The 27,238-nt window shown below is 43.7% G+C and overlaps 1 protein-coding gene across 2 annotated transcripts in view; it reads left to right on the top strand.

Moving 5' to 3' along the window:
- Positions 1-372: 372 nt before the first annotated feature.
- Positions 373-27,238, top strand: part of lamb4 (laminin, beta 4) — a 28,975-nt gene continuing 2,109 nt past the window's right edge. The window contains exons 1-32 of one of the 2 annotated variants that reach the window (XM_041939111.1): positions 373-408; positions 3,669-3,820; positions 6,520-6,583; positions 7,509-7,675; positions 11,484-11,619; positions 12,352-12,425; positions 13,483-13,671; positions 13,962-14,025; positions 14,406-14,620; positions 14,834-14,954; positions 15,165-15,353; positions 16,279-16,434; positions 16,633-16,736; positions 16,853-16,932; positions 17,439-17,640; positions 17,770-17,913; positions 18,047-18,232; positions 18,882-18,994; positions 19,577-19,691; positions 19,858-20,038; positions 20,374-20,517; positions 20,639-20,870; positions 22,224-22,381; positions 22,660-22,884; positions 23,427-23,644; positions 23,936-24,032; positions 24,134-24,503; positions 24,614-24,774; positions 25,450-25,649; positions 25,930-26,127; positions 26,327-26,471; positions 26,707-26,914. In XM_041939111.1, coding sequence (XP_041795045.1) covers positions 3,815-3,820; positions 6,520-6,583; positions 7,509-7,675; positions 11,484-11,619; positions 12,352-12,425; positions 13,483-13,671; positions 13,962-14,025; positions 14,406-14,620; positions 14,834-14,954; positions 15,165-15,353; positions 16,279-16,434; positions 16,633-16,736; positions 16,853-16,932; positions 17,439-17,640; positions 17,770-17,913; positions 18,047-18,232; positions 18,882-18,994; positions 19,577-19,691; positions 19,858-20,038; positions 20,374-20,517; positions 20,639-20,870; positions 22,224-22,381; positions 22,660-22,884; positions 23,427-23,644; positions 23,936-24,032; positions 24,134-24,503; positions 24,614-24,774; positions 25,450-25,649; positions 25,930-26,127; positions 26,327-26,471; positions 26,707-26,914 — 4,862 coding nt within the window. In that variant the 5' untranslated portion in view covers positions 373-408; positions 3,669-3,814. Of the gene's footprint in view, positions 409-3,668; positions 3,821-6,519; positions 6,584-7,508; positions 7,676-11,483; positions 11,620-12,351; positions 12,426-13,482; positions 13,672-13,961; positions 14,026-14,405; positions 14,621-14,833; positions 14,955-15,164; positions 15,354-16,278; positions 16,435-16,632; positions 16,737-16,852; positions 16,933-17,438; positions 17,641-17,769; positions 17,914-18,043; positions 18,233-18,881; positions 18,995-19,576; positions 19,692-19,857; positions 20,039-20,373; positions 20,518-20,638; positions 20,871-22,223; positions 22,382-22,659; positions 22,885-23,426; positions 23,645-23,935; positions 24,033-24,133; positions 24,504-24,613; positions 24,775-25,449; positions 25,650-25,929; positions 26,128-26,326; positions 26,472-26,706; positions 26,915-27,238 lie in introns of both variants that reach the window. The other variant, XM_041939110.1, reaches the window with a different exon arrangement.

Raw genomic sequence — 27,238 nt, 5'->3', positions numbered from 1 at the left:
CCGTTCTGCTGCCACTTCGATACCTGCACTGGGGTGGCACGATGCCCCCCCCGGCCCCTGGAAGTCTGGAGTCGAGCACCTGTGCTTTGTCTCTTGGGGGGTTTTGGGGGTTTCCTGACCGTCAGACAGGCGTAACAGTCAGGCCACCGTCTTGTTTGATGAGCTCTCATGTCGTTTTAGCAGCTTGTTTTAAATTAAATGAACTTTTAGCTTGTTCTTCACTGTCATTTACTCCATTATACCATTGACACTGAGAGAAAAATAAGGCTTTACTTCCTCTCTGTCTCTCTCTCTCTCTCTCCCTCTCGCTCTCTCTCATTGACACAAACAGCCTCAGGCTACAGTGGACTCAGGTGTGCTCTTACCTGCCCAGATGTGTTCAGTCTTTCAGTGTGGCAGCAGGAGCAGGTAGGTTCACATTCACTCACTTTTTTATGACATTGAAGATTTTTTCTAAATCAAAACTCGATCAAAACTCGACCTTGTGTGTGATCATTTCTGTACTTTAACTGGATGGAAGCAAAAGAATTTGAACCCACGGTGACTGAAGAAACTCGCGCCTTCTGACAGAAAGTTATGTTAGATTTATAGATTATAAAGTGAGATTACAGTGTTATCTTTAACATCTGGTTAAGCCGTTATTTGACAGGTTTGGTCTATCGCTCACTTTGCTATGGCTCCCATAAGCTCTTGTCTGCACATACAGTCTGAGCCGTGAGGCAAAAATCATGCACGAATGAGCATCTGCACACAAAATGAGCCGTGAAGCATTCACTCTACCTGCTGCTCCGACACACAGCGCACATGCTGTGAAGCTGTCGATCATCAATTTGTGGAAGCTAAATGATACTAACCAGGTAGCCGATTAATGGAAAACGAAATGAGGAAAAGCAAAAGAGAGTGTATAAACTGATACAGTGGCAGGAAACAGATTTATTTACTGTGATCATTGATTGAAATTTGCTTGAAATGACAAAGACATTAAAAATCTCCACAACCAGTGATCATCAAACAGAACAACTATGTTTTATAATTATGTCCAAATAGAAATTATTCTTATTGTGAAGTTAAGATTTGATTGATGGAAGAATGGATGTGTGGTATCTATCAGTACCTGCCTTAAATGATCAAATTGGCTAAATTTCATTTGGTGCATTTCTGCCTATTTTGAAATTCCCAACTGAACTCTCTTTAACTCCAAAGTCACGACACTCATGCATGTAAGCATCATTAAAGTTCACCTCAGCCCAAACTAAATTAAATAAGTGGAAAATTAAAAACAGAAAATTATCTTTGGTGGATGGATGGATCAAACAAACACACCAAACACACGACTTTCACTCTGGAGCTCGAGGTTCGTGTCCTGCGAGAAACCAATCGTGAACAATCGTTTCTGAGACCTAACCTGGCTGGAAGGCTTTGTGCATCGCTGGGATGAGAACGTGTCGCTCCGAGCGTGTCTCATTGCTGCGGAGGGATTTACACTGGAGCTGGTTGAAAGCAGGACGAAGGGAATGAGGATTTGGTTGAAGCGTCATATAAACAGGAGTAAACATGCAGCTACGCCTGCGCAACAGAAATCACAAATATTCAATATCAGTTGTTTCAAAGCGCGCCTTCACCAGACAGCCACTGTGATTGGTCGTCATCACACATTTCTCGCTTTCCTGTTTGACCCAATGAAGTAACCCGTTGTGAAGAGACGTCCAGAAATAAACAGTCATTAAGCAGCTACTTTAGCGTTCCACCTGAACCCAAACAGTCCAAAAGACTTTTCTCTGAGACGTGTTAGCTTGAAGCTAACGATGAGCGTGCCGAAATACGGTGCAGGACATGCTGTTCACATCCGCAGCTAGCCGACAAAACGGGTGTGTTTTATACAGGTCGAGATCATTTCAACCACCTGTTGTGTGATGAAGCATGAAAAGAGCAGGGAGCACAAGAATGTAGCACAAGCTAATGCTACACAGCAAGCTAGCTGAAGGCTAGCTGAGGCTCCACCAGGGAATGGTGTGGTAAGGGTGCATCTTCATCGTCTACCATGCAGGAGGCTAAAGAGGAGGACAGTGAGGGAGACTCACCTGAGTACATGACTAAAAAGGTTGACCATAAATACTTTCCAGGGCTCGATATAAAATAAAAAGATGTCTCAGCAAACATGTCTACATGGTCTGCACCAAAATTTACAAGTTGCTCTGAACCTGATTTGATGTGTGCAGAACCAAACATCTTGATGTCTCCTCGTCAGAAATAAAACTTTTTCATTGATTGCATTAGTGGTGTTCAGAGTAGGAACATTGTTAAGGTCATATTTCCGGCATTAAGTAGATTTTAATTGTAACAGAGCAAAGATGGACAAGAAATGCTGTGAAAAGAAGAAATAACACAAGTGTTGTGGTGCTCAAGTGATCTGAAACTGGCATTATATGGTACTAAAACCTCAAATATGCAATTAAACACAACCCTGGAAGAGATGAAGACTTCTGTGATCATTACTGAGCCACACTCTCATTTTCTGTCTCACATATCTTGCAGTCAAAACTGCTAATTAGGATTTCAATCTGTTTTAACTCTGTAGAGATTCCACAGTGTCTGAAACAAGATCACACAACTCTGCAACTCTAGTTGACTGACTGGACAACTTTTCTCAGCTCAGGGCCTTGAGTGGTCATCGATGAGGATTCGGTGGATGTTGATGAGGTCCCCTTCATTGTTGATGAGGTTCCGGTGGTCACTGCTGAGGTTTGAGTGGTCGTTGATAAAGTTCGCTCGGTTATTGGTGAGGTTCTAGTGGTGACTGACGACATTTGAGTTGTCCTTGATGAGGATTCAGAGGCTGTTATTGAGATTCCAGTAGTCACTGATAAGGTTTGAGTGGTCGTTGATGAGGATTCAGTGGATGTTGATGAGGTTCTTGTGGTGACTGGTGACATTTGAGAGGTCGTTGATGAGGATTCAGTGTTAGAGATCAGTTCACAGAACATGTATTCTCAGGTAGGTACATGTCACATGTGGACATTTGGTCAGGACCACTTGGCATCACTTTTTAAGGCACTGGGTACCCCTTTAGCATCCTTATTCAGCATGCAGGGCTTGGTGGTCTGTCAGCAATAATCAATACACAACATCCACTTATTCTTTCGAAATAAAGTTTGCTGATAAACAATAAACCTGAGGTTGACATTGTTAAAAGGCTGCACTACTACACAGGTTTCGGAAAAATCAGGGTTTCAGAGAATCTGAAGAACTTTCTGTACACAAGGGACCAGGCTGAAAACCAACCTTGGATGGCTGCGATCTTCAGGCCCTCAGAAAGCACTGCATTGAAAATAGACAGGATTCTGTACTGGACTGCACGGGCTCAGGAACACTTCCGAAAACCATCATCTGTTCACACAGCCCAGATGCAGAAGTGTTGCCTTCTCTGGTCCTGAGGTCATTTTATGGACTGAGGTGAAGTGGAAAACTGTCCTTCGGTCTGACCAGTCAAAATTAAAAAACCTTTTTGGAAATTACGGACGTGCTCTTTCAACACTGTAGGGGGCGACAGTTTCGACATATGATGTGTCGTCTTTGTGCCATTTTCAGCTAAATATGATGTTTCAGTGTTTTGCAAATCGTCACATTCGGTTTCTATTTACACAGTGTCCCAACTTTGTTGGAAACAGGGCTGCATGTCGATTGACGGGTTGGGCGTGAGAACGTGCTGTCTGTAGATGTCGACTGGACTTCCCTGCACACTGAAAAAGTGACGCCGAGGGGTCCTGACGAGCATCCGTATGTGACCGGGTTGTTTTCAAACTGCACACCTGAGATGCAGGTGAGCTTCTCGACATGTTTCTTCTTGTTCGGTCTTCCACAGAGATAAATGATAACATCAATATTACTTGTATATCTGTGTATGCAGTTAACAGAGATAAGAGAGACATTCATCATTCAGAAAGTCATTCAAAGTATGCAAATATTGGCCAGCATGAAGATACCAAAACTTCGACACGCACAGTTAAATTTCATTTAAATTTGCGTGGTTTGTTGGTTTTGTACTTGTCTGTATCTGTTCCTCCTTCTCCGACATGTTTCCTCTGCTGCTTTAATACTCCTTCTCCCTCCTGGGGATCAATAAAGTTAACCGCAATAAAACATCGCAGCTCTCACTTGAAGCCTGTTATTAACTAACAGAACTACATGCATTGTCTTGAATATTGGAAGAGTTAGTACTCGGAGTTTAAGTGGAAACACAGTGAAGTTTAGTAAATCCCCATAATTGCTGCTGAGGCTCAAACATTCCCATTAAAGTTCATCGGTGCCTTCAGGGTTCACAGTTTACTGCTGTATTTAGGGATCAGTACACAAGTCAGGGTCATGTTTAGCACAGAGCTCCACAAAGCAGCCACAAATTCTGTGTTATTTCCTACTGAAATAAAGCTGTGACAGCTGCAATATATTTATTCATCAGTTCATTCAACCTTTATTTAAATTTGTCAGAGAAACATTTGAGGGCGACGCTCGACAAATACAAATATACAAAATCAACAAACAGCATCAGTTAAAACAGTTACAGGGAGATAATAGATGGTTATTCAGTACATTTGTACAGGTTCATGTGTCCTAGACGTAAACAACTTAAAATCCATGTGCGATGACTAAGATCCTTGATCCAGTTAAAAAGTAGTCAAAAACATCCAACTCCTAAAAAGTGTATCATGAAAAAGTGTCTTGAAGTGGTTAAAAAGTCCGTTTCTGACAGAGGTGGGTCCTGGTAAACAAAGCATGCACTGATAAGACATTTAAAACCCTCCAAAAAACAGGCCCAAGATCAAATAAAAAGTCAGGCACCACCTCAAAACCTTCATCATTTCAGATTTGGATGTCTGAGAGTCTGTAAGTCTGGGATCTTCAGGACTGGAGGTCTGGGGGTCTTTAGGTTGGAGGTCTTTAGGTCTAGGGGTCTCCTCAGGTCAGTTACCTTTGCTGCCTGGTTGCAGTGTCGGTCTTATTATAAAACATTATGACTCTGTATGTCTGTTCTGTGTGTTGAATGTCTCCTGTGACAGTCTGACTGTTGGTCCCTTCAGTTTTTTCATGTCTCTGTTAATCAGGGACTTCATGTAGAATCTGAACCTCCAGACGACAGCATAATGTGTTATATGTATATTAAAATCTTCCATAACTGTCATTAAATCACACTATGAAACATGCCAAGAGACGCTCAGTCAGACTGATCATCATCAATCTTAATTTAAAACTGAGTCCACCTGCAGATGTTTCTGATCTATGAACATGATTTCTCATGTAACTTCAGGTCAGGCTAACTGTTAGCCACACGCTAGCACTGTTGATACAGACTCAGGATGTGTTTGAATGGAAAACCTGTGAAAGTCCTTTGTTTGTAGATTAAGAGGAATTCATGTAACTGCCAGAGGGGAATTCATGCCATTCATACAGTTACACACACACATCTACACACACACACTCAGTTACACTCACACATCTACACACACATCTAAACACATCTACACACACATCTACACACATCTACACACACACACTCAGTTACACTCACACATCTAAACACATCTACACACACATCTACACACATCTACACACACACATCTACACACACAAACACATCTACACACACACGCATCTACACACATCTACACACACACATCTACACACAGACACACATCTACACACATACATCTACACATATCTACACACACACGCATCTACACACATCTACACACATCTACACACACACACATCTACACACATCTACACATACACACATCTACACACAGACACACATCTACACACATCTACACACATCTACACACACACGCATCTACACACATCTACACACACACACATCTACACACAGACACACATCTACACACACATCTACACATATCTACACACACACAGTTACACACACATCTACACACATCATCATACACAGCTACACACACAGTTAAACATACACAGTTACACACACACATCTACACACACACACATCTACAAACACACATCTACACACATTTACACACACAAATCTACACACACACACAGTTACACACACATCTACACACACACAGTTACACACACATCTACACACACACGCATCTACACACATCTACACATACACACAGTTACACACACATCTACACACACAGTTACACACACATCTACACACACACACATCTACACACATCTACACACACACAGTTACACACACATCTACACACATCATCATACACAGCTACACACACACAGTTAAACATACAGTTACACACACACATCTACACACATCTACACACACATGCATCTACACACATCATCATACACAGCTACACACACAGTTACACACACACAGTTACACACACATGACTGTGTTCAGGATTCTTGGTTTGTGTTTTTAGATAAAAGATAAAACCTGTGGTAAGATCTGACCTCAGATCAGTTGTCAAATTAGACAGTCTGTCTCATCGTGTGTTAGAATGACTGTTGATTTCTTTCCAGAGACCGGAGTCCATCAGAGGCCAGCGGGCGTCTCAGCACAGCGTGATCTTCATCATCTTCATCGGTGAGTTGGAAGGAAGGATAGCAGGAACGAAGGAGCAGAAGAAAGTAGGAAGGAAGGAGGGAAGGAAGGAAGGGAGAGAGAGAGAGAGCGAGGGAGGAAGGAAGGAAAGAAGGAGTATTGATCTCGGTAGGATTGTATCTGTGTATTGGTGCAGGTATCCAGGTAGGGAGTATCAGGTGAGTTCAGGTACATCAGACTGTAGATATTTTGGCATTAAACGCTCTTTGTTTTCTTCTCAGACGTGTGATCACTTGCAGATGGAGAGTTTTTCCACTCTTATAGTCTCACATATGGTGCCACACAGTACCAGTCAAACACACCTTCTCAGTCGATGGTCTGTCTTTATTTTTATCATTTCTATGTTGTAGATTAATACTGACGACATCAGAACATCCGAAGCTCTGTTCTGGGTCATAGATAGATAGATAGATAGATAGATAGATAGATAGATAGATAGATAGATAGATAGATAGATATACTTTATTTATCCCAAGCTGGGAAATTGCAGTGCAGCAGCAGCATTACACACAGTGAAATAAGTGAAAAAATTGTGAAATAAGACTATAAAGAACAAACTATACATAATAAAATATCAAAATAGCGAGCAGTAAAAAGATTATATGCATAATAATAAAATTGCAAAATAGTAAACAGTAGTAATTAAAAAGTATTGCACAAAAAAGAATATCTACAGCAAATGGCAGTGTGATCATCCTGTTGAAAAGCAAATGATGGTCAGAAGTTAAAAAGTGACCATCAAACACTGTAAATAACGACATAAAGACATAACGCTGTGTGTAATGTGGCTACATGTGTCTGTCGCAGCGCTCTGATGTTTCCACTGACAGAAATATTCAAATGAAACGTTTTACACTCATTTACTGAAATTCGCTCTGACGAGTATCTGACCCGCCTCCTTCTGCAGTTTGTCTTCCAGCAGCTCGACTCCAGGACCTCCATCAACAGTGTCCCAGCGGCTCCTGTAACCCCCCGCTCGGTGACCTGATGGTGGGTCGAGCAGCTCAGCTGTCAGCCTCCTCCACCTGCGGTCTGGCTGGACCACAGAACTACTGCATCATTGGATACCTGGAGGTCAGAGGTCACATTATGACACAGATCAATAATTCTCTGCAAATGACTGAAGAAACCATGTGTGTAGTTATTGTCGTTATTATTAGAATCCAATCTCAGCCCAAATAATAGTAAAAGCACAGCATGCTGTAGTGTTAGTAGTATATATGTCACAGCATAAAGTGACATAAGTACTAAAAGTAGTGTAAATAGTATGAGTGACACAGAGACGTGTTCCAGTTTAACTATGAAGTTTATCACAGTTAATGAAGTAAAATCTCATATTAATGAATACACACACACACAGAAAGAGAGAGAGAGAGAGAGAGATCTGAGGTGCAGCTGAACTCTGTGTTCTGCTTCTATGCGTTCTGCCTCTGTGTGTTCTGTCTCTGTGTGTTCTGTCTCTGTGTGTTCTGTCTCTGTGCGTTCTGCCTCTGTGTGTTCTGTTTCTGTGTGTTCTGCTTCTGTGTGTTCTGTCTCTGTGTGTTCTGTTTCTGTGTGTTCTGTCTCTGTGTGTTCAGCCTATATGTGTTCTGTCTCTATGTGTCCTGTCTCTGTGTGTTCAGCCTCTATGTGTTCTGTTTCTGTGTATCTTGTCTCTGTGTGTTCTGCCTCTGTGTGTTCTTTCTCTGTGTGTTCTGTCTCTGTGTGTTCTGCTTCTGTGTGTTCTGTCTCTGTGTGTTCTGTCTCTGTGTGTTCTGCCTCTATGTGTTCTGCCTCTATGTGTCCTGTCTCTGTGTGTTCTGCTTCTGTGTGTTCTGTCTCTGTGTGTTCTGTCTCTGTGTGTCCTGTCTCTGTGTGTTCAGCCTATATGTGTTCTGTCTCTATGTGTCCTGTCTCTGTGTGTTCAGCCTCTATGTGTTCTGTCTCTATGCATTCTGTCTCTGTGTGGTCTGCCTCTATGTGTTCTGTCTCTATGCATTCTGTCTCTGTGTGTTCTGTGTGTTCAGCCTCTATGTGTTCTGTCTCTGTGTGTTCTGTTTCTGTGTGTTCTGCCTCTATGTGTTCTGTCTCTATGCATTCTGTCTCTGTGTGTTCTGTCTCTGTGTGTTCAGCCTCTATGTGTTCTGTCTCTGTGTGTTCTGTTTCTGTGTGTTCTGCCTCTATGTGTTCTGTCTCTATGCATTCTGTCTCTGTGTGTTCTGTTTCTGTGTGTTCTGCCTCTATGTGTTCTGTCTCTATGCATTCTGTCTCTGTGTGTTCTGTCTCTGTGTGTTCAGCCTCTATGTGTTCTGCCTCTGTGTGTTCTGTCTCTGTGTGTTCTGTCTCTGTGTGTTCAGCCTCTATGTGTTCTGCCTCTGTGTGGTCTGTTTCTGTGTGTTCTGCCTCTATGTGTTCTGTCTATATGCATTCTGTCTCTGTGTGTTCTGTCTCTGTGTGTTCAGCCTCTATGTGTTCTGCCTCTGTGTGTTCTGTTTCTGTGTGTTCTGCCTCTATGTGTTCTGTCTATATGCATTCTGTCTCTGTGTGTTCTGCCTCTGTGTGTTCAGCCTCTATGTGTTCTGTCTCTATGCATTCTGTCTCTGTGTGTTCTGTTTCTGTGTGTTCTGCCTCTATGTGTTCTGTATCTATGCATTCTGTCTCTGTGTGTTCTGCCTCTGTGTGTTCAGCCTCTATGTGTTCTGTCTCTGTGTGTTCTGTTTCTGTGTGTTCAGCCTCTATGTGTTCTGTCTCTATGCATTCTGTCTCTGTGTGTTCTGTTTCTGTGTGTTCTGCCTCTATGTGTTCTGTCTCTATGCATTCTGTCTCTGTGTGTTCTGTCTCTGTGTGTTCAACCTCTATGTGTTCTGTCTCTGTGTGTTCTGCCTCTATGTGTTCTGTCTCTATGCATTCTGTCTCTATGTGTTCTGCCTCTGTGTGTTCTGTTTCTGTGTGTTCTGCCTCTATGTGTTCTGTCTCTATGCATTCTGTCTCTGTGTGTTCTGCCTCTCTGTGTTCAGCCTCTATGTGTTCTGTCTCTATGCATTCTGCCTCTGTGTGTTCTGTCTCTGTGTGTTCTGTCTCTGTGTGTTCTGTTTCTGTGTGTTCTGCCTCTGTGTGTTCAGCCTCTATGTGTTCTGTCTCTATGCATTCTGTCTCTGTGTGTTCTGCCTCTGTGTGTTCTGTCTCTGTGTGTTCTGTCTCTGTGTGTCCTGTCTCTGTGTGTTCAGCCTCTATGTGTTCTGTCTCTATGCATTCTGTCTCTGTGTGTTCAACCTCTATGTGTTCTGTCTCTGTGTGTTCTGCCTCTATGTGTTCTGTCTCTATGCATTCTGTCTCTGTGTGTTCTGCCTCTCTGTGTTCAGCCTCTATGTGTTCTGTCTCTATGCATTCTGTCTCTGTGTGTTCTGTCTCTGTGTGTTCTGTTTCTGTGTGTTCTGCCTCTGTGTGTTCAGCCTCTATGTGTTCTGTCTCTATGCATTCTGTCTCTATGCATTCTGTCTCTGTGTGTTCTGTCTCTGTGTGTTCTGTCTCTGTGTGTCCTGTCTCTGTGTGTCCTGTCTCTGTGTGTTCAGCCTCTATGTGTTCTGTCTCTGTGTGTTCTGCCTCTATGTGTTCTGTCTCTATGCATTCTGTCTCTGTGTGTTCTGCCTCTCTGTGTTCAGCCTCTATGTGTTCTGTCTCTATGCATTCTGTCTCTGTGTGTTCTGTCTCTGTGTGTTCTGTTTCTGTGTGTTCTGCCTCTGTGTGTTCAGCCTCTATGTGTTCTGTCTCTATGCATTCTGTCTCTATGCATTCTGTCTCTGTGTGTTCTGTCTCTGTGTGTTCTGTCTCTGTGTGTCCTGTCTCTGTGTGTTCAGCCTCTATGTGTTCTGTCTCTGTGTGTTCTGTCTCTGTGTGTTCTGTTTCTATGTGTTCTGTCTCTGTGTGTTCTGTCTCTGTGTGTTCTGCCTCTGTGTGTTCTGTCTGATTGATGTGTTTCTGGCTCTTGCTCTGACCTTCATACTCAAACATGTTCTGATCTGTCACTTTATTATGTGACGCGGTTCTCTCCACCCTGAGGAATTAATTCTTCACCTCATTCCTGCACTTTTCTCCCCTTCGTCTCTCCAGTTCTTCCTTTATTCTCTCACGGAAATGTTTCATTAAAACTTTGTGTCATGCACAATAAAAACATTTTTACTGGTTTTTACCCTTCTTTGTGGTTCTTAACTGTTCTGTTCTTTACTAATCATTGTTCTTTACTGTTCTTCGCAGGTCTTTACTGTCCTTTATGGTTCTTTGCTATTCTTTATTCTACTTTATTGTTTTTACTCTTCCTTATGGTTCTTTACTGATCTTCATTGTTCTTTATTGTTCTTAACTCTTCTATATGGTTCCTCACTGTTCTTCACTTGTGTGTTCCTTCCTGTTCTGTTGGGTTCTTTGCTGTTCTTTACTCTTCTTTATGGCTTTTGCTGTTCTTTATAGCTCTTGATTCTTCTTTACAGTTTCTGTTATTTTTATTTTTTTATATATACTGTTCTGCCCTTTACTGTTCTTTACAATTATTTTCTGTTCTTTACAGTTCATTTTTTTCTGTTCTTTAGTGTGATTTAGTGTTCTGGTCTTTGTGGTTCTTTACTCTCCATTACAAATCTTTGCTTTTCTTTGTCTTTGTTTATTGTTCTTTCCTCTTCTTTAACGTTCATTACTGTTCTTTACTGTTTGTTATGGTTCTTAACTCCTCTTTATGGTTCTTCATGGACTAAATATACACCAGGGAAGACTAGGTACTAGGAGGTACAAGTGAAACTGATCTACAATCACAAGGTCAGGAAAGAGACAAAAATGAATAATTGATTTAACTCATTATTGATGATGATGGTGATTGATCAGTTTGGATTTTTTTGTCTTCGTCCATCAGGAGGAGCAGAAATGCTTCACATGTGACTCACGGCTGCCGTACAATCGCTATAGCAACCCCAACAGCCACCACATTGAGAACGTCATCACGACCTTTGACCCCGAGAGAAAAATGAAGTGGTGGCAGTCTGAGAACGGTGAGTTTTAGTTTCGTGAAGGTGAGAACTGTCCAATAAGAGAGTGGAGGAGGACTCACCTGCGCTGAAGCTGAACTGGTTTAATGTTTCACCTGCGGAACGTCTTGTTCAGTGTTTTTAAATCAAGCAGTTAATCCAAAAACATCCAAAACCAGCTGCAGAACACATCACCACCTGCCTGCACCCTCAGCTAGCAGCCTTCAGACACCGAGCAGCTGGGTGGGAACGATGCTAGAGGTGTCGCCTGGCAACCCCCCGGCTGCAACATCCACTGCTGTGGGTTCCGACCCATCACTGGGTTGAGGCTGAAATATCCTAGTATTCATTATTTGTGCGCTCATTGGTAATCAGGTCATCATATCCTCACTTCCACCATCGTCCAACTCATTTCACAGCTGCCACAGATCGATGCTCCACTCTGAGTGTTAGATGTGATCATCAGTCGTTAATAGATGGCAGGTTAATCAATTCTCAAGCTGTTGTCCTGCGTATTCCTTTGAATTAAAGACGGATATCAGTTTAATTGATATGAGACTGATGAAGTGGATTCACTGAATTCATTAATTTTCCTCTTTGCAGGTGATGCCCCAAACAAGCGGACGGCAAATAAATGATCATTTCTCTATGATAATCATTATATTAATTAGAAATATAATAAGTATGATGATTGATTTTATGAACTCACCTGTGTATCTTTCACCTGTGTAACTCCATCACTGCTGTTGTCTGCAGGAGTTCATCAGGTCAGCATCAGGCTGGATCTGGAGACCGTGTTCCAGTTCAGTCATCTGGTCCTCAGCTTCAAGGTGAACACTAAACATACGCTCACTTTTATCATTTCTTATATATTATATTCTTTAAAAACACCTGTTCGGATGAATTCTTAACGATCACAGGTGGTCACTCAGCGGCTGATTGGCTGATGTGATGTCACATGTCACATTTAACTTATTTTTCACACAGTTTCTCTTTAGCTGTTTGATATATTAGTATTTGTGTTTTAGAGAAAATGAAAAGGTGAAAAATGATGCTTGCCTGAAATTATGAAACACTTTGGTACCCGGGGGCGCCACCTTCTGCTGTAATAACAGCGCTCAGTCTCTTGGGGGCAGTATGCACCAGCTTTGGGAGTGATTCTTCCACATTCTTCAGAGCAGATCTGCCGCAGGTGGTTCAGGTTGGTTGGATGATGCTTGTGGATCACAGCTGTCAGGACTGAGATTTGTAGGACATTCACCTCCCCTGTGTTGATTTGACCTTGAGCTGCTGAAAGGTGAACTTCCTGCCGAGCTTCAGTTTGAAGGAGGGAAACCAGGCCGGACCTGATGTGTTTTTCTCTTGAGTACAGGCTTCCTTCTGGCCACCCTCCAGCACAGGCCAGTTTAATGCATTGCTCTTGGTTTGGTTGGCTGGTGGACCTCCACTTAGTCCTGAACTCTGGTGCTCCATTAATGTGGCTGGACTGTTTTGCTGCTGACTGCTGAAGTCTCCTTCTTGCTGGGATGCTGAGTTTTGAGGGTCTGGCCTCGTCGGGGCAGAGCCTGGATGACATGATGCAGCTTTGAGAACCTCACTGCTCTCACAAGGATATCATCTTGCATGTTAATTTGCAGCCTTTTCCTAATCTGTGCACGCCTGTTTCTTTATCTCTTCACGTCCTTTGAATGTTCTCTGATCTTCATTTTCACACCTTCGCTTCAGATTCACAGTCCGAACAAAGATACTTAAACTTAGTGGGTTATTTTAATGTTTTGCAGATTTGTAAGATAGCTGTGTCCTTGTTAGTTCAATATTTCTCATCTGCTGGAACCTGAATACATTGAACGTGTAAACTATCCCGTGATGTCACTTCCTCCTCGGCAGAGTTTCCGTCCGGTGGCCATGTTGGTGGAGCGTTCAAAGGACTTCGGACGAACTTGGAAAGTTTTCCGTTACTTCGCAGAAGATTGTTCGCTTCATTTCCCTTCAGTGTCGGATCAGCCGGCTAACAGCATCGACGACGTGGTCTGCGACAGCAGATACTCCGGATCAGAGCCATCCACTGACGGAGAGGTCGGGTTCACATTCAACTCAACTTTATTTATACACACAGCCACACGAACACACGAATAAATGTCTCAGTAAAGGTAATCAATAGTCTAGTTCAGAGGTCCTCAACCTGAGGGTCAGGACCCCTCAGCAGGTCCCAGATACATGTGAGGGGTCGCATGATGATAGTGAGACTAAAAAGCCACACTTCATTTAAAAACAACAAAACTGATTTTACAGACACGATGTTTGTTTCTATGTGTTTCTGAATCTGTCTCATATTCAGAAGATGTTTTATTCTGCTGGTCCACCAGGTGGTGCTGAAAGCTTTGGATCCCATCTTTGAAATAGAAAACCCGTACGCATCAAACATCCAAGGCAAGTTGACGCTTACGCCAGAGAATCCTGCTCTCTGATTGGCTGTCAGCTGTGTGTTAAAATCACAGATGCTAAATAGATCAGGTCAACAGTTTAACCAACATTTCAAATCCGAGCCTGAGGTGTATTAATCTGCAGGTAACCACGGCAACCGGACTGATGAGTTAACTGACAGGTGGAATGAAACTAAACCTGAGCTAACCAAACAAGGTGTTCCAACAGAGACAGATTCACCACCATCCTCCTCCACATTAAGATCATGTTTCCTTTGTGAAATACTGCAGTACTTTAACTTCACAGTGACTCTGTTTAATTCAAACCTGCATCAGACACGTACAGAAGAACATGTTAGCTAACGTGTTTCCTGACCGCGTCCTCAGATCTGATCACCCTGACAAATATTCGTGTGAACTTCACTCGTCTCTTCACGCTGGGCGACACTCTGCTGGGCCGAAAGCGCAGGAACCCTCAGGACAAATATTACTACGCTCTTTACAACATGGTGGTCCGAGGAAGCTGCTTCTGCAACGGACATGCTAGCCAGTGTACGCCTGTGGACCGAGGGCGGGGCGACGTCTTCACCCAGACTGCCATGGTACGGATCACCAGTTCTGGACTGGTTTGGATCAGTCCTGCTGACCCTGATGTGTTTGTGGTTATTAGATTAGATAAGATTTTAGATGTAAAATCAAACTTCCTCTGTTGTTGGAACAATTCATGGACAGGACCAGAGATTGATGAACAAACGTGTGCAGTGAGAGTGTTCAGGTGATTTTTTTGCAGGTAAAAATGTTCTTCTGTTCTTCAGGTTCACGGTCGTTGCGTCTGTCAGCACAACACGGCCGGAGAGAACTGTGAGAGATGTCAGGACTTTCACCACGACTCCCCCTGGTGGCCTGGAGGACAAAACACAGCCAACGTCTGCAGGAGTAAAACAAGCATTTCTTATTTATGCTGATACAAAAAAGAAACTAGTCTGCTTCACATTTCCTTGTGTTGGAGGCTTCCATTGTTAGTGAGCTGGACAGTCATTTTTACTCGGCCTCTGGTCTTGTCCTTGAAAACCACCTGACCACCACAGGACTCCCTGTTTTTTTTTCCTTCATGTGTTTTATTTCTGTGTTTCGTGTCTCTCGCAGGATGTAACTGTCACGGTCACTCAGACTCGTGTCACTTCGATGTCGCTCGTTTTGAAGCGACAGGCGGCATGAGCGGCGGCGTGTGTGACAACTGCAAGCACGACAGGGCGGGGCCTCAGTGTGAACGGTGTCGACCTTTTCTGTATCAGCATCCACAGAGAGCGATGGACGACCCGCAAGCCTGCATTCGTACGCATCAGCTGCTTCCCTTCATTCACTCTGATGTTCATGATTACTCTCAGCTTACTTCTCTTCTTCTATTATTTGATTTTAAAGAAAAAATACAAAAAGTACAAATTCCAAAATTAAACTAAATCTACACCTGCAAAATATCAATAACTCTTTCTAAATGTTTGCTATCGTCTGCGTTATAGTAAAAAAAAAAAACATGGTGACTTTCTCTTGTAGTTTTAAAGTTAAATTATTGGACAAAGAGCTGGTCAGCATCAAGCAGAAATCACAGCAGTGGCTTTATGTATTGGCGAGAGACAGAAATAAAAGAAATATTTACCAGAAACCTACAGTAAAACACATTTAAAGGCACAATATGGAACATATGCTACAAAGCCTATAAACTGCAAAGTGCTTCAATGCTGGAGGAATGTTTGACTCTGGATTCTTACAGGAAGTTCTTAATCCCCAGTCCATGAATCAGGAAGTGCAGGTGGAACGATTAAAGCTGCCTTCCTCCTCACAGGTGCAGCGAGATCGCTCACCTTGTCTGTCTCACTGGTTGCTCCCATGTCTGTCCAGGACAGGAGTTTCCTGTTCCTAAAGTGAAGCCACTCATGATTTGTTTTGACAGAAGACTTCAGGGGACATGTGTGCATCGCTGTCTTTAAACCTCTTTAATGCCAGTAAGCTGCTGTCCTGATGTCTCCTGCTCAGCAAGGTCCTGACGATGCAGACTGTCCTTTGGTTTGACTCAATAGACAGCAGAGAAGGTCTCAGTGATTAGAAACTATGAAGCTAACTGTGGATCAATGACAGCGAAGGATGATCCTTGTTGTGGATCAAGACAAGAGGACGAGCCAGAAGCTGACCCTGATTTTACAGCGTGGGAGGTTCCTGTCATTCTGTTTCCACTCATAACCTCTGTTTCCCTGTGTGTCAGCATGTGACTGCGCTCCGGCTGGCTCTCAAGGCGGCGGCCTGTGCGACTCTCTGAGTGGTCGATGTGTCTGCAAAGAAAACGTGGATGGTCAACGCTGCGATCGCTGCAAACATGGCTTCTTCAATCTGAGACAGGACGACCCAGCGGGCTGTCAGGGTGAGGACGTTTATTTGACCCGTTTTAGCTGTTTATTAGCAAACAGCAGTGAAGCAGAGAAGCTCCATGTTTAACGTTTCTTCAGCAGGTATGAGATGAAACTGCTGTTTTGATTCTTCTTATACAAACACTGATGCAGGTTTGTTCATCGTGTTGGACTGGTGGTGTGTGTGTGTGTGTGTGTGTTGTGTTTTTCAGCGTGTAGGTGTCATGCTTTGGGAAGTGTCGGGTCATGTGATCAGCAGACAGGAAGTTGTGAATGTGCCCGTTTGGCAGCTGGACCGTTGTGTGATCGATGTGTGGTAGGTTTCATCTGTAAAATAAAATATATATATATATATATAAAATATTCTCACGTATTGATTAAAAAGTCCTGTTTGAATGTGTCTCTGTCTCTGTCTCTCTGTTTTGTGGTCAGGCCGGCTTCTGGGGTTTGGGAAACTCTGCGTTCAGATGTTCACCCTGCGAATGTGATATTGGAGGAGCTCACAGCACCGGGTACGTTGTCTGAATCTGTTTTTGTACAAGTTGACGAGTGAAATAGCGAAGACGAACTAACGATGAAGGTCAGGTCAGTTTTATTTCTGTGGCCCACAATCACAGAGTCATGTCGCAGGTCTTTACAAAACATCACAATCTATCAGATAGAGACAAACTTCACAGAATAACTCAGAGAAACATTAGCAGACCAGGAAGTGAACAGCATTAATTCACTTTCACTCCTTTTACATGACTGAACACACTGCGTTCATTCATCCTCAGTCAGCTGTTTGACTTGTTTGTTGATGTTACTTCTGATTGGACAGAAAATCCTGAACCACAGCCCAATGACTGACAGCCTTAGTTGCCATGGCAACAGAAACTCAATTTCACCTTGAGACAAACAATAAAAACAGAGTAGATACTTTAGCCTCGGAACTCGCTGATCTGTGTGACGATCTGGTCTTCGGCAGTGAAGTCAGAAGTGAAACCAGCAGCTAAATGTCGACTTCCTGTGTCCTCAGGTGTTCCCCGGAGGACGGACAGTGTCACTGCTTACCCAATATGATGGGTCGGCGCTGCTCTGACCCTGCCCCGGGGTACTTCCTGCCTCAACTCGACTACTTCCTGTATGAGGCAGAGCTCGCCGCTCCGCTGCATGGAAGAAGAAGCCCTTCTCCTCCTTCCACTCCTCCTACAACTTATTTTTCATCCTCTTCCTCTCTGGTGTGTGTGATGAGTAAATGTGATGATCAGATTAGTGACAGTATCACGTGTGTACATACTAACAGTATTAATGTGTACAGTAACAGTATTTTTATATATTTCATGTGTAGTGTTTGCGTGTATTTTCAGATGAACCCGGCTGTTCTACCAGAGTGTGAGCAGTACTTCAAGGAGCAGGGTTACGACTTTAAGTTCACTAACGGTCGAGTCGTTCTGATTCGGAGGACTCGGAGGACTCGACGACTTGCCCGCCGCCGGAGGAGACAGGGACAGGTGGGACATCTCTGTCACTTCCTGTTACACTTTTGTTTTGACCAATGGGGGGGTCCCAGTCTGACCTCTCAGCCAATCAGATCATCCTCCTCAGACCTGAGTATGACTGATGTTTTCTTCTGTCCTGCAGCAGGGCAGCATCCCTCTCTACCCGGGTCAAGCCTTGCAGATCATTCCCCGTCAGAGAACAACCGGTCAGCCAATCACCTGGACCGGCACGGGATTGGTCAGAGCGCTGGAGGGGGCAGGGCTTAGGTTCACTGTGGACAACCTACCATCATCGATGGACTACCAGCTGGTAATTCGCTACGAGCCGGAGGTGAGAACTGACAGACACCTGGTTCTGGTTTTGGACCTGGCTCTGATTCTGGCTCAGATGCTGGTCTGGTTCTAGTCCTGATTCTGGTTCTTGTCCTTCCTAAGACTAACTGATTAGATTTAATTTCAGATGCTAAATGATGATCTGGAACTAGATGTTTTTCTTTTCAAACTCTTAATTCTGGCATGAAGGATCATTTCAGCCTGAAAGGGAATAAAATAAAAAACATAAAAGTTTAACCCTTCTGACAGAAAGAATTAACACAGAACGCTGAACCACTCTGAAAAGAAAGGAAACTGGATCAGTAGGTATGAATGAAAATTATCAAATTGAAATCTTAAATTAAAAACTCCTGCAGAAGATAAATATTAATGGATTAATATTAAGACAAATATTAATTCCATTTAAAAGATGCTATCAAAATATAACAGTCTTCATCTTATTTTGTTGATAACATTTCCTCTGATTGATAAGCTTTTAAGTTTGTTATATATTACAGAATAAACAATTTAATCAATAACATAGTGAATTTAACTACATAATTTACAGTAAGATGTTAAAATATAAGAGTAAACTTTACTTTATTTTAACTTTATTTTCTGCTGCATTGATGTAAATGATAATAATCTGGCTTCTTTCATTATAACAGACTCCATCTGATTGGCTGGCTTCAGTCAGCATCGTCACCGTGTCGCCGGGTAACGGTGGCTGCAGCAGCAACCCAACAGGAAGTAAAACCCTGATTCTTCCGGGAAACTCCAGGTGAGACAACAGAGGACTGTTTACCTGCAGGGAGACCACATGACAGTTCAGGTGTGAAAAAAATTACTTCAAGTCGCAGGGAATTGAAGACTGATTAATACCAGAACACACACACACATACACACACACAGTCCCTCACGCAGACAGGTGTGTGTGTGTGTGTGTGTGTGTGTGTGTGGCAGCCATATTTTGGATTTGCACCCTCTTGATATTTTAGATTTTATATTTGCCCTCCTTCCTACTTTGTTCTGCAATTGCTGCACAACAATTTTTCTTGGAATGACTAAAGTTCTATTACCTTACTTTGTCCCCACAAAAAGTGTCCTCTGTCATTCAGGTTTGTTTAGGATTAGGCACAGAAAGTACTTAAAACAGTTCATCCTCCATCAATCCAAATCCACTTTCTCCTCCGTGACCTACAGGCGTTATTATTCACACAGCGACCACTAGAGGTCACTGTCTGTCTTGATTTACTGAACTGACTCCAAATGTAATGATTAGTAATGATTATTGATTATATTTCATACATGTGATCAGTTTGTTCATTTGTTAACTGTTGTGTTTTTGATGGTCTGTTTGTAGAAGTGCAGTTCTGGACTCTGCAGTGTGTCTGAATGCAGGCGGTCGGTACTTTATAGACGTTATCTTCAACAAACAGCCCAGTCCTGGGGGCAGCTCACACATCCTGATTGATTCAGTGAGGAAGTCTTCATCTGTTCAATTAACACCTATTCTGATTGACTGACTGTTACCTTTCTAAAAACACAAGAACAAAAGAGACATGAAACAGAATGTCATCAACATCAAACTCTGACGTGATTTCTAAAAGATGATGTATTGAATTATTTACTTATATTTTCTAGATGGGTCTGATTCCCAGAATTGAGTCCATCCAAGATTTTTGCTCCCAGAGCGACCTCGACTCGTTCCGCCGCTTTCGTTGTGCCGGATTGGCTGCCGACCTCGGCCCACAGGAGTCACTACCAGAAGTCTGTGAGGGACTCATCAAGAGTATGTCGGCACGAATCCACAATGGAGCCGTTCGTAAGTAGTTCAGCATGAATCCACAGCACAGTGGTTTGAAGTGCTTCGACAGCAGTCCACAACAGAGACGTTCTTTTAAATAATTCAGCATGTCAACAGGAATCCACAGCGCAGCTGTTTGTAAGTAGTTCAGCATGAATCAACAACTGAACCTCTAGTCGGTCGTTCCACACACTGAGAAAAGCTTTGTGGAAGTGACAGGACTGGACACAAACACTACATCATCCTGTTAATAATGACTTTGACACAATATATTAACACCTCTTTTTATTCCTGGTTCTTGACATCTGAATCTTCTGTCCGATGTTTTCTGTATTCATTTTGCCTGTTGACAGCTTGCAAGTGTAACGTCACCGGCTCTCTCGGACCATCCTGCAGTAAACTGGGAGGGTTCTGTGAATGTAAACCCAATGTGATTGGCCGTTGCTGTGATACCTGTGCACCGCTGACATTTGGCTTCGGACCCGATGGCTGCAAACGTAAGGAACTCTCACAGCCCAGTTCTCAAAAAACCTCTGAAATGATGCAACGAGGTGAAGCAGATGACGATAATTCTGCTGTTTGGGATGAATGGATTTTTCTCTGCTGTTTTATTTGCAGCATGTGAGTGTGACCCTCGCGGTTCGGTGTCACAGCTGTGCGATCAGGTCAGAGGTCAGTGTGCGTGTCGTTCAGAGATAAGCGGTCGACGCTGTGATCGCTGTCAGACCGGGTTCTGGGGTTTCCCGCTCTGTCGACCTTGTGAATGCAACAGACTGTCAGAGGTGTGTGATCAAGGGACCGGACAGTGTCTGAACTGCAGGGACCACTCCACTGGACCAAACTGTGACAGGTGATATATATACATATCTATAGATGTGTAACACTAGACCACACTGTAAAAAGTTATATGTTTCATAATGTTCTAATGTTCTATAAATTAAAGGAGTTCCCCCATGAGCAATCAGCTGGTGATGGCGGAGAGAGAGAGAAAGAAATAGAGAGAGAGGGAGAGATGTACAGCAATGGCAATAATAATTATGTTGCAGTGCACGTTGAACGGGGCCACAGCAGTAGGTGCAGCTATGATGCACAATCCAGGTGCAGCCTCGATCCGTTGGAACATGTGAGAGGACTTCAGGGAAGAAGCCTAGTTATTAACATGCATCAACGGGAGATAAATGCGTACAGATTAAGATCCAGAGGAGGAGAGGGCAACAAAACAGGAAGCCCCCTGAGAGTCTAAGCCTATAGAAACAGAACTAGGGACTGGTCCAAGGCAAGCCTGAGCCTGCCCTAACTGTAAGCCTTACCAAAGAGGAAAATTTGAAGCCTACTCTTAAACAGGAGGAGAGGTCAGTCCTGGGATGCCCCCTCAACCCAGCAGAGGTGGTGAGAGACAGAAGGATGATGGTTATGATGGTGATAGGACACTCTGATAGCACTTGGCTGCTCCTTCAGCTACAGGCTGCTTCACCCACAGCGTGTGAAGGAGAGATACTGCAGCTCCCTCAGCTACAGGCTGCTTCACCCACAGTGTGTGAAGGAGAGATACTGCAGCTCCCTCAGCTACAGGCTGCTTCACCCACAGTGTGTGAAGGAGAGATACTGCAGCTCCTTCAGCTACAGGCTGCTTCACCCACAGTGTGTGAAGGAGAGATACTGCAGCTCCCTCAGCTACAGGCTGCTTCACCTGCTGTGTGTGAAGGAGAGATATTGCAGCTTCTTCCTTCCTGCTACTGTCAGACTTTACAATCAGCACTGCTCCCAGCCGACCACACAAACCCATGTGCAAGATCAGTGTCTGCTAAAATGTGTATCAATATTTCCTATGTGCAATAGTGTGAAATTCAGCAATTGTTGATTGTTTTTATTTTAATTGTTATACTTATTATATTGTCTCCTTATGTATTATTTCTTACTCCTCTTACTATTGCACAGTCCTCTTTACTGCTGTAATACTGCAGATTTCCCCACTTAAGGATTAGTGTATAGTTCATGTGTATCACACTCTAACATGTATCCATGAATATTTAATAATACATCCAAAAATATAAATCATACTGTGACAGGTTATAATATTATACATGTATCATAGTATACAGTTTGTGTAAACATACAACAACAGAAAATGTTTCAGTACATACAGCAGCACAGGACAAAGCAGAGTCCAGGATCTGACTACACACCTGTGTTGCGGATGCAGGTGTGTGGAGGGTTACTATGGTAACCCTGTCTCCAGACAGCCCTGTCAGCCCTGCCTGTGTCCAGACAATCATAGCAGCGGACGATTCTTCGCAACTTCCTGCCAACAAAATCCACAATCCCTCAGTATAATCTGTAACTGCAGGGAGGGGCACACAGGTAGGAGTTGACCTTTTTTCCTGAAACTGGACAGTGAAGGTAACTGAAGAGCAGTGTAAAATATGGACAAACACTTCATTTCATTTGAGCTCAGAGAGGCAGACAGGTGTCAAACAGCAGTGATACTGAGTCAGTGTTCAGGTGTGTCAGAGGGGCCACCACTAGATGGTAGCACAGAGAAATACTCTTTATGGGCATACGTTTTTGCTATATTTACATTAAACGTGAACACAGTGAATGTGACCCATCAAAATTAAGAAGCTGAATGTGGCTCTCAGGTCCAAGCTGCAGCAGATGCCGCCCTGGTTTCTATGGCAATCTGGCGTTGCCAGGTGCCAGCTGTGGTAGGTGTCCCTGCAACAACAACGTTGACCCAGATGACCGTAATGCTTGCGACAGCCTGACGGGAGAATGTCTGCGCTGCCTCCACAACACGATGGGACCACGCTGCGGAGACTGCAAACCTGGTTACTACGGCAACGCCCTGGTCCAGGACTGCAAAGGTAAAGATGATAATATGGTTCCAGAGCTGATGCTGTGCATGTAAATAAACCTGACTATTCAGCTACTACGCCTACACCTTTGCCTTTGCCTGCTGACTGATGTTCCCTGAGTGGTCCCCATAGCTATACACCTGGCCACCAGGGGTGTCACAGACCACCATCTCCTCCGAGACCTGACTCCAGAACGGAGCCCTTGTCTCCCTATTCTTGGCAAGCTCTGTCACAAATCATAAAGGCTTTCCAGGGTCTGAACCTTGCCTTGGATGACTCTACCAGGAACTGCTGACTCTAAAACACAGCTCCTAGAAGCCCCTGCATCACGTAAAGGTGGTGACTCTCAGAGGAAGGAAATAATCCACAAATGAAAAATATAGATGAAAACACTGATACAAGAAACAGGAGCATTAGAATCACAGCAGAAGCAAACAGACAACAGTTAAAAGTTTGTGACTGTTGGACTAATTATGTTTTTTCTATAAACTTCAACATTAAACTGATTGTATTTGATATATTATGTATGCAACATGTTGTGTATTTCTCAGAGTGCTCCTGTGACCGACGGGGGACGGAGGTGACTCGGTGTCCTATGGGGAGTCCCTGTTTCTGTGATTCCAGGACGGGACAGTGTCCCTGCAGGACGGGGGTGGTGGGCGCCCTCTGTGACGAGTGTCAGGACGGATACTGGAACCTGAACGGATCGTCGGGATGTCAACCCTGCAGCTGTGATCCTGCGAACGCTTTCTCCAACGTCTGCAACAAGGCAACACCCCCACCAGAAACAGACACTGTCCACACACACACACACACACATAAAGTCTCAATGTTCATATAAAGATGAAACGTTGTTTAATGTGTCAGTTTAAGGTATGAAACATCTGAATTTACGACTACGAGTAAATAAAGTTTATGTATACAGTGGATTTCCAGAGAAGATGTCAAAAAATAATTCACATTAAAAATAGAGACATGCTGTAAACATATGTTTATAATAAATAATAATTACTTAGAGTTCTTATAAAACATTTATTGAATGAAACGGTGATGCCTTCAGGTGACGGGACAGTGTCCGTGTCGTCCTGAGTTTGGAGGAAGACAGTGTGACGAATGTGGAGAAAATCATTTTGGGAATCCAGACCTGCAGTGTATCTGTGAGTGAAACACACGAACACGCCTCGAACGCAGTTCTAAACCCTTCCTGTGACACGGCTGTCAGCTGTTCTTATTTCAACTCGTCACGCCTCGTTCTCAGCTTGTGACTGTAACATGGAGGGAACCAAACGTCCATCGTGTGACCCTGAAACCGGTGAATGTAACTGTCGGACTGGCGTCACGGGTATTTTCTGTGACGAGTGCGCCCCTGGCTACGACTCGGCGTTCCCAGCCTGCAAGGAGTGTCACCCCTGCACTGCCCTCTGGGCCCGAAACGTCACCGATGTCCAGAAAGCTGCCCAGAGGATGAGAACCCTTATCCCCGCCCGCGGCATTGACCTGCGGCCCGGGGACAGTCGCCACCGACAACGGATGCTGGAGATGCATTCCAAGCTGGACGACCTCTCCAACCTGACGGGACTGTCCACGCCAAAGTTGGAGAAGGCAGAGAAACTGAATGCAATGATCAGGTACGTTCTGCAATTATTAACTTAAAGAAAAATTCAGTAGTTTTACACTTACATTAAACACTGGTTAGCGTTTAAATCTCAAACGTTTTGAAATGTTTTCTTCCTCACAGGAAGCTTAAAGATGCCATCGACCCAAACAAGATCCTGATCAACCCGTCTCGGCTCCTCAACACCGAAATCGACAACATTTACATGGAGTTCAAGAAGCTGCTGGACAAGCTGAAGGAGAAACTCACCGAGGTTCCGGACAAAGGACACAAATATCGGAAAGGTACAGAGATGCTTACTGAAGAATAGATGATTCTTCTCTGATGTGGCTTCAGAAAGTACACAGACCTCTTCACTTCCGGCGCACTTTATTGGTTATTTAATTTAAACTCATCTGCTATTAATCCAGAGCTGGGTTGTGATGGCAGCAGGCTGAGTAAGGCAGTCCTGACCTCCTTCTAACCAGCAGTTTTTTCCAGCTCCTCCAGTAGGACCCTGTGGTGTTCACAGGTCTGATGGGATATTGTGCTCTGGGCTACCTGCAATCTACTAGTTGAACATGCCTGGAAAACCTCTACAGGGAGGCATTCAGGCATCCTGATCAGACCTCAGCTGACTCCTTTTTAACATCAAGGAGTTCACCCTGGATATCTGAGCTCCTCTTCTCTTCTTTTACATCCTTATGCATAAATATACATCTCATATTAATATATGTATGCTTTATATGTACTGCAGTCAGACTGGATTTCACTTTCAGTTCAGTTCTATGTGGATCAAGTATGATTCAGGTGAACAGATCACATCCAATAGAAATCTCACAGAGGACCAAAGAAAAGAGCTCAGTCTGGAGACAAACATTTTGTCCAGAATTCACTTTAATCTCTTTTAATAACTTTGTCACTTGCTCCTCTTCCTCTTCGTCTTTGGTCTGTTTCTGACACCCCTGATCCTGTTGTAGAGCTGCTGGATGAGATCCAGAAGCTTCATAAAGCCTTCATGTCGGACGAGAAGAGGTTGAGAAACGGCAGCAAAGCTGTGGAGGACTCCATGGACACCAGACAGCGAATCAAACGCAAACTGAGCAACTGCAGCAAAGGAAACCTGGCACTGCTGGAGAAGAATGTCACAGACCTCAGCCTGGTCAAACTCAACCGAATGGTGAGTAGTAACCAGAACTGTCACATGACCGCAGCTGAAACACCAATATTAACCAAGAGAGTCACATGACTCACACATCAGCCAATCAGAGATCTTCGTGACATAACTTGTGTGTTTAAATGATCCGTCTGCTTGATGCTGTTTCATCCATAAATACATAATCATAAATTTCAGTCAATGAATGATTATCAAGTGAGAATAATCATAATGTTATTAATAATCCCAGTCAGGTGAATGAGCCTGTTCATGTGCCTGTTGAGCGTGTTGTGGTCTGATGCAGATCTGTGGAGCACCAGGTCTGGAGAACTGTTCAGGATGTGGCGGAGCTCTGTGTAGTCTGGGTCTGGGGAAAAGGAAATGTGGAGGTCCGAACTGTGACGGAGTCGTTCCTCTCAGCCAGAAAGCTTCAGAGACGGCAAAGAAAATGAAGGACCAACTCACCACACTCCTGTCCAGACTGCAGGAGTCCAAGAACAAGGCAGGTTTACCCGCAAAGCATCCTCAGCTCAGGCTGGACCACAACACTCTGATATTATCAGACAAGTTCAAACTGTATGTGACCACAGGATACGATTCAATGAATGGAAACTAAACGTGACTGAAGTGGAATCATGAAAGCCGTGTTGACGATCAGACATTACTGGATATGTTAAATTATGCTCTTTGTTCTGTCTCAGATCAATGATGCCAAACGGGTAGCTCAGGACACTAAAGTCAAGGCCAAACACCTGCAGGACCGGATCAACAACAACACGGGCTCCTTCGAGAAAGACAAGAATAAAACCAAGGAGCTCATCAAGCGAGTCCAAGACTACCTGAAGGGTCAGTGTTCAAGTGATGCTGCAGGAACCTGGTCCTCAACCGGAGGCCTCAGGTTCAGATATGATGAGCTGATCTGAACGTGTCACTGAGATTTATGATTTGATCGATATCTACAGTCAGTGTAAACATAAAGTTTCAGAAGCAGCAGGCCGAGACACTTTTATACTGATTTTAACCTTTAACAACAACCCTGTACAACTAAGCATAATTATTTATCATGTTTCCTCCTGGACAGATCAAATGGTTCCTCCAGAGGACATCGAGAAAGTGGCCCGAGCCGTTCTGGCCATCAAGCTGCCACGAACACCTGATCAGATCCGATCGATGATCAATGCGATCAATAATCTGCTATCCAACATCACTAATTCCCAGGACAACCTGAAGAAGCTTCAGGAGCGCGCCAAGATCGCCCAGGACCTGCTGCAGAAAGCTCAGGAACTCAAGTCAGTGTCTGAAAGCGTGAAATAACCGAGAGCTCTGTGAAAACATTTATTCATTCCACCTTTATTTTAACCTGGAAATACGTCGAGGTACCAGAGCCGAGATACCAAGAAACACAAACAGGAAGCTCAGACAAAAAGTGAAGATGACAAAAAGCCAAATCAGTAAAATAATGAAACTGGAGGTAAATTAACCGACTGAAACAAGAACAGCTGGAAGTGAAATAAAATAAAATGCTTCATGTTATTCCGGGCTGCACAGTGAGAGTTCCTGCACCTGTAACGTCATCCAATCATCCATCATCATGAAAAACATCAATTTGTGAC

Source organism: Chelmon rostratus, chromosome 6 (assembly GCF_017976325.1).
Source record: "Chelmon rostratus isolate fCheRos1 chromosome 6, fCheRos1.pri, whole genome shotgun sequence".
In the NCBI taxonomy this organism is placed as follows: domain Eukaryota; kingdom Metazoa; phylum Chordata; class Actinopteri; order Chaetodontiformes; family Chaetodontidae; genus Chelmon; species Chelmon rostratus.
The sequence above is the reverse complement of the archived record's forward strand: the minus strand, read 5'-3'. Positions and strand labels throughout refer to the sequence as shown.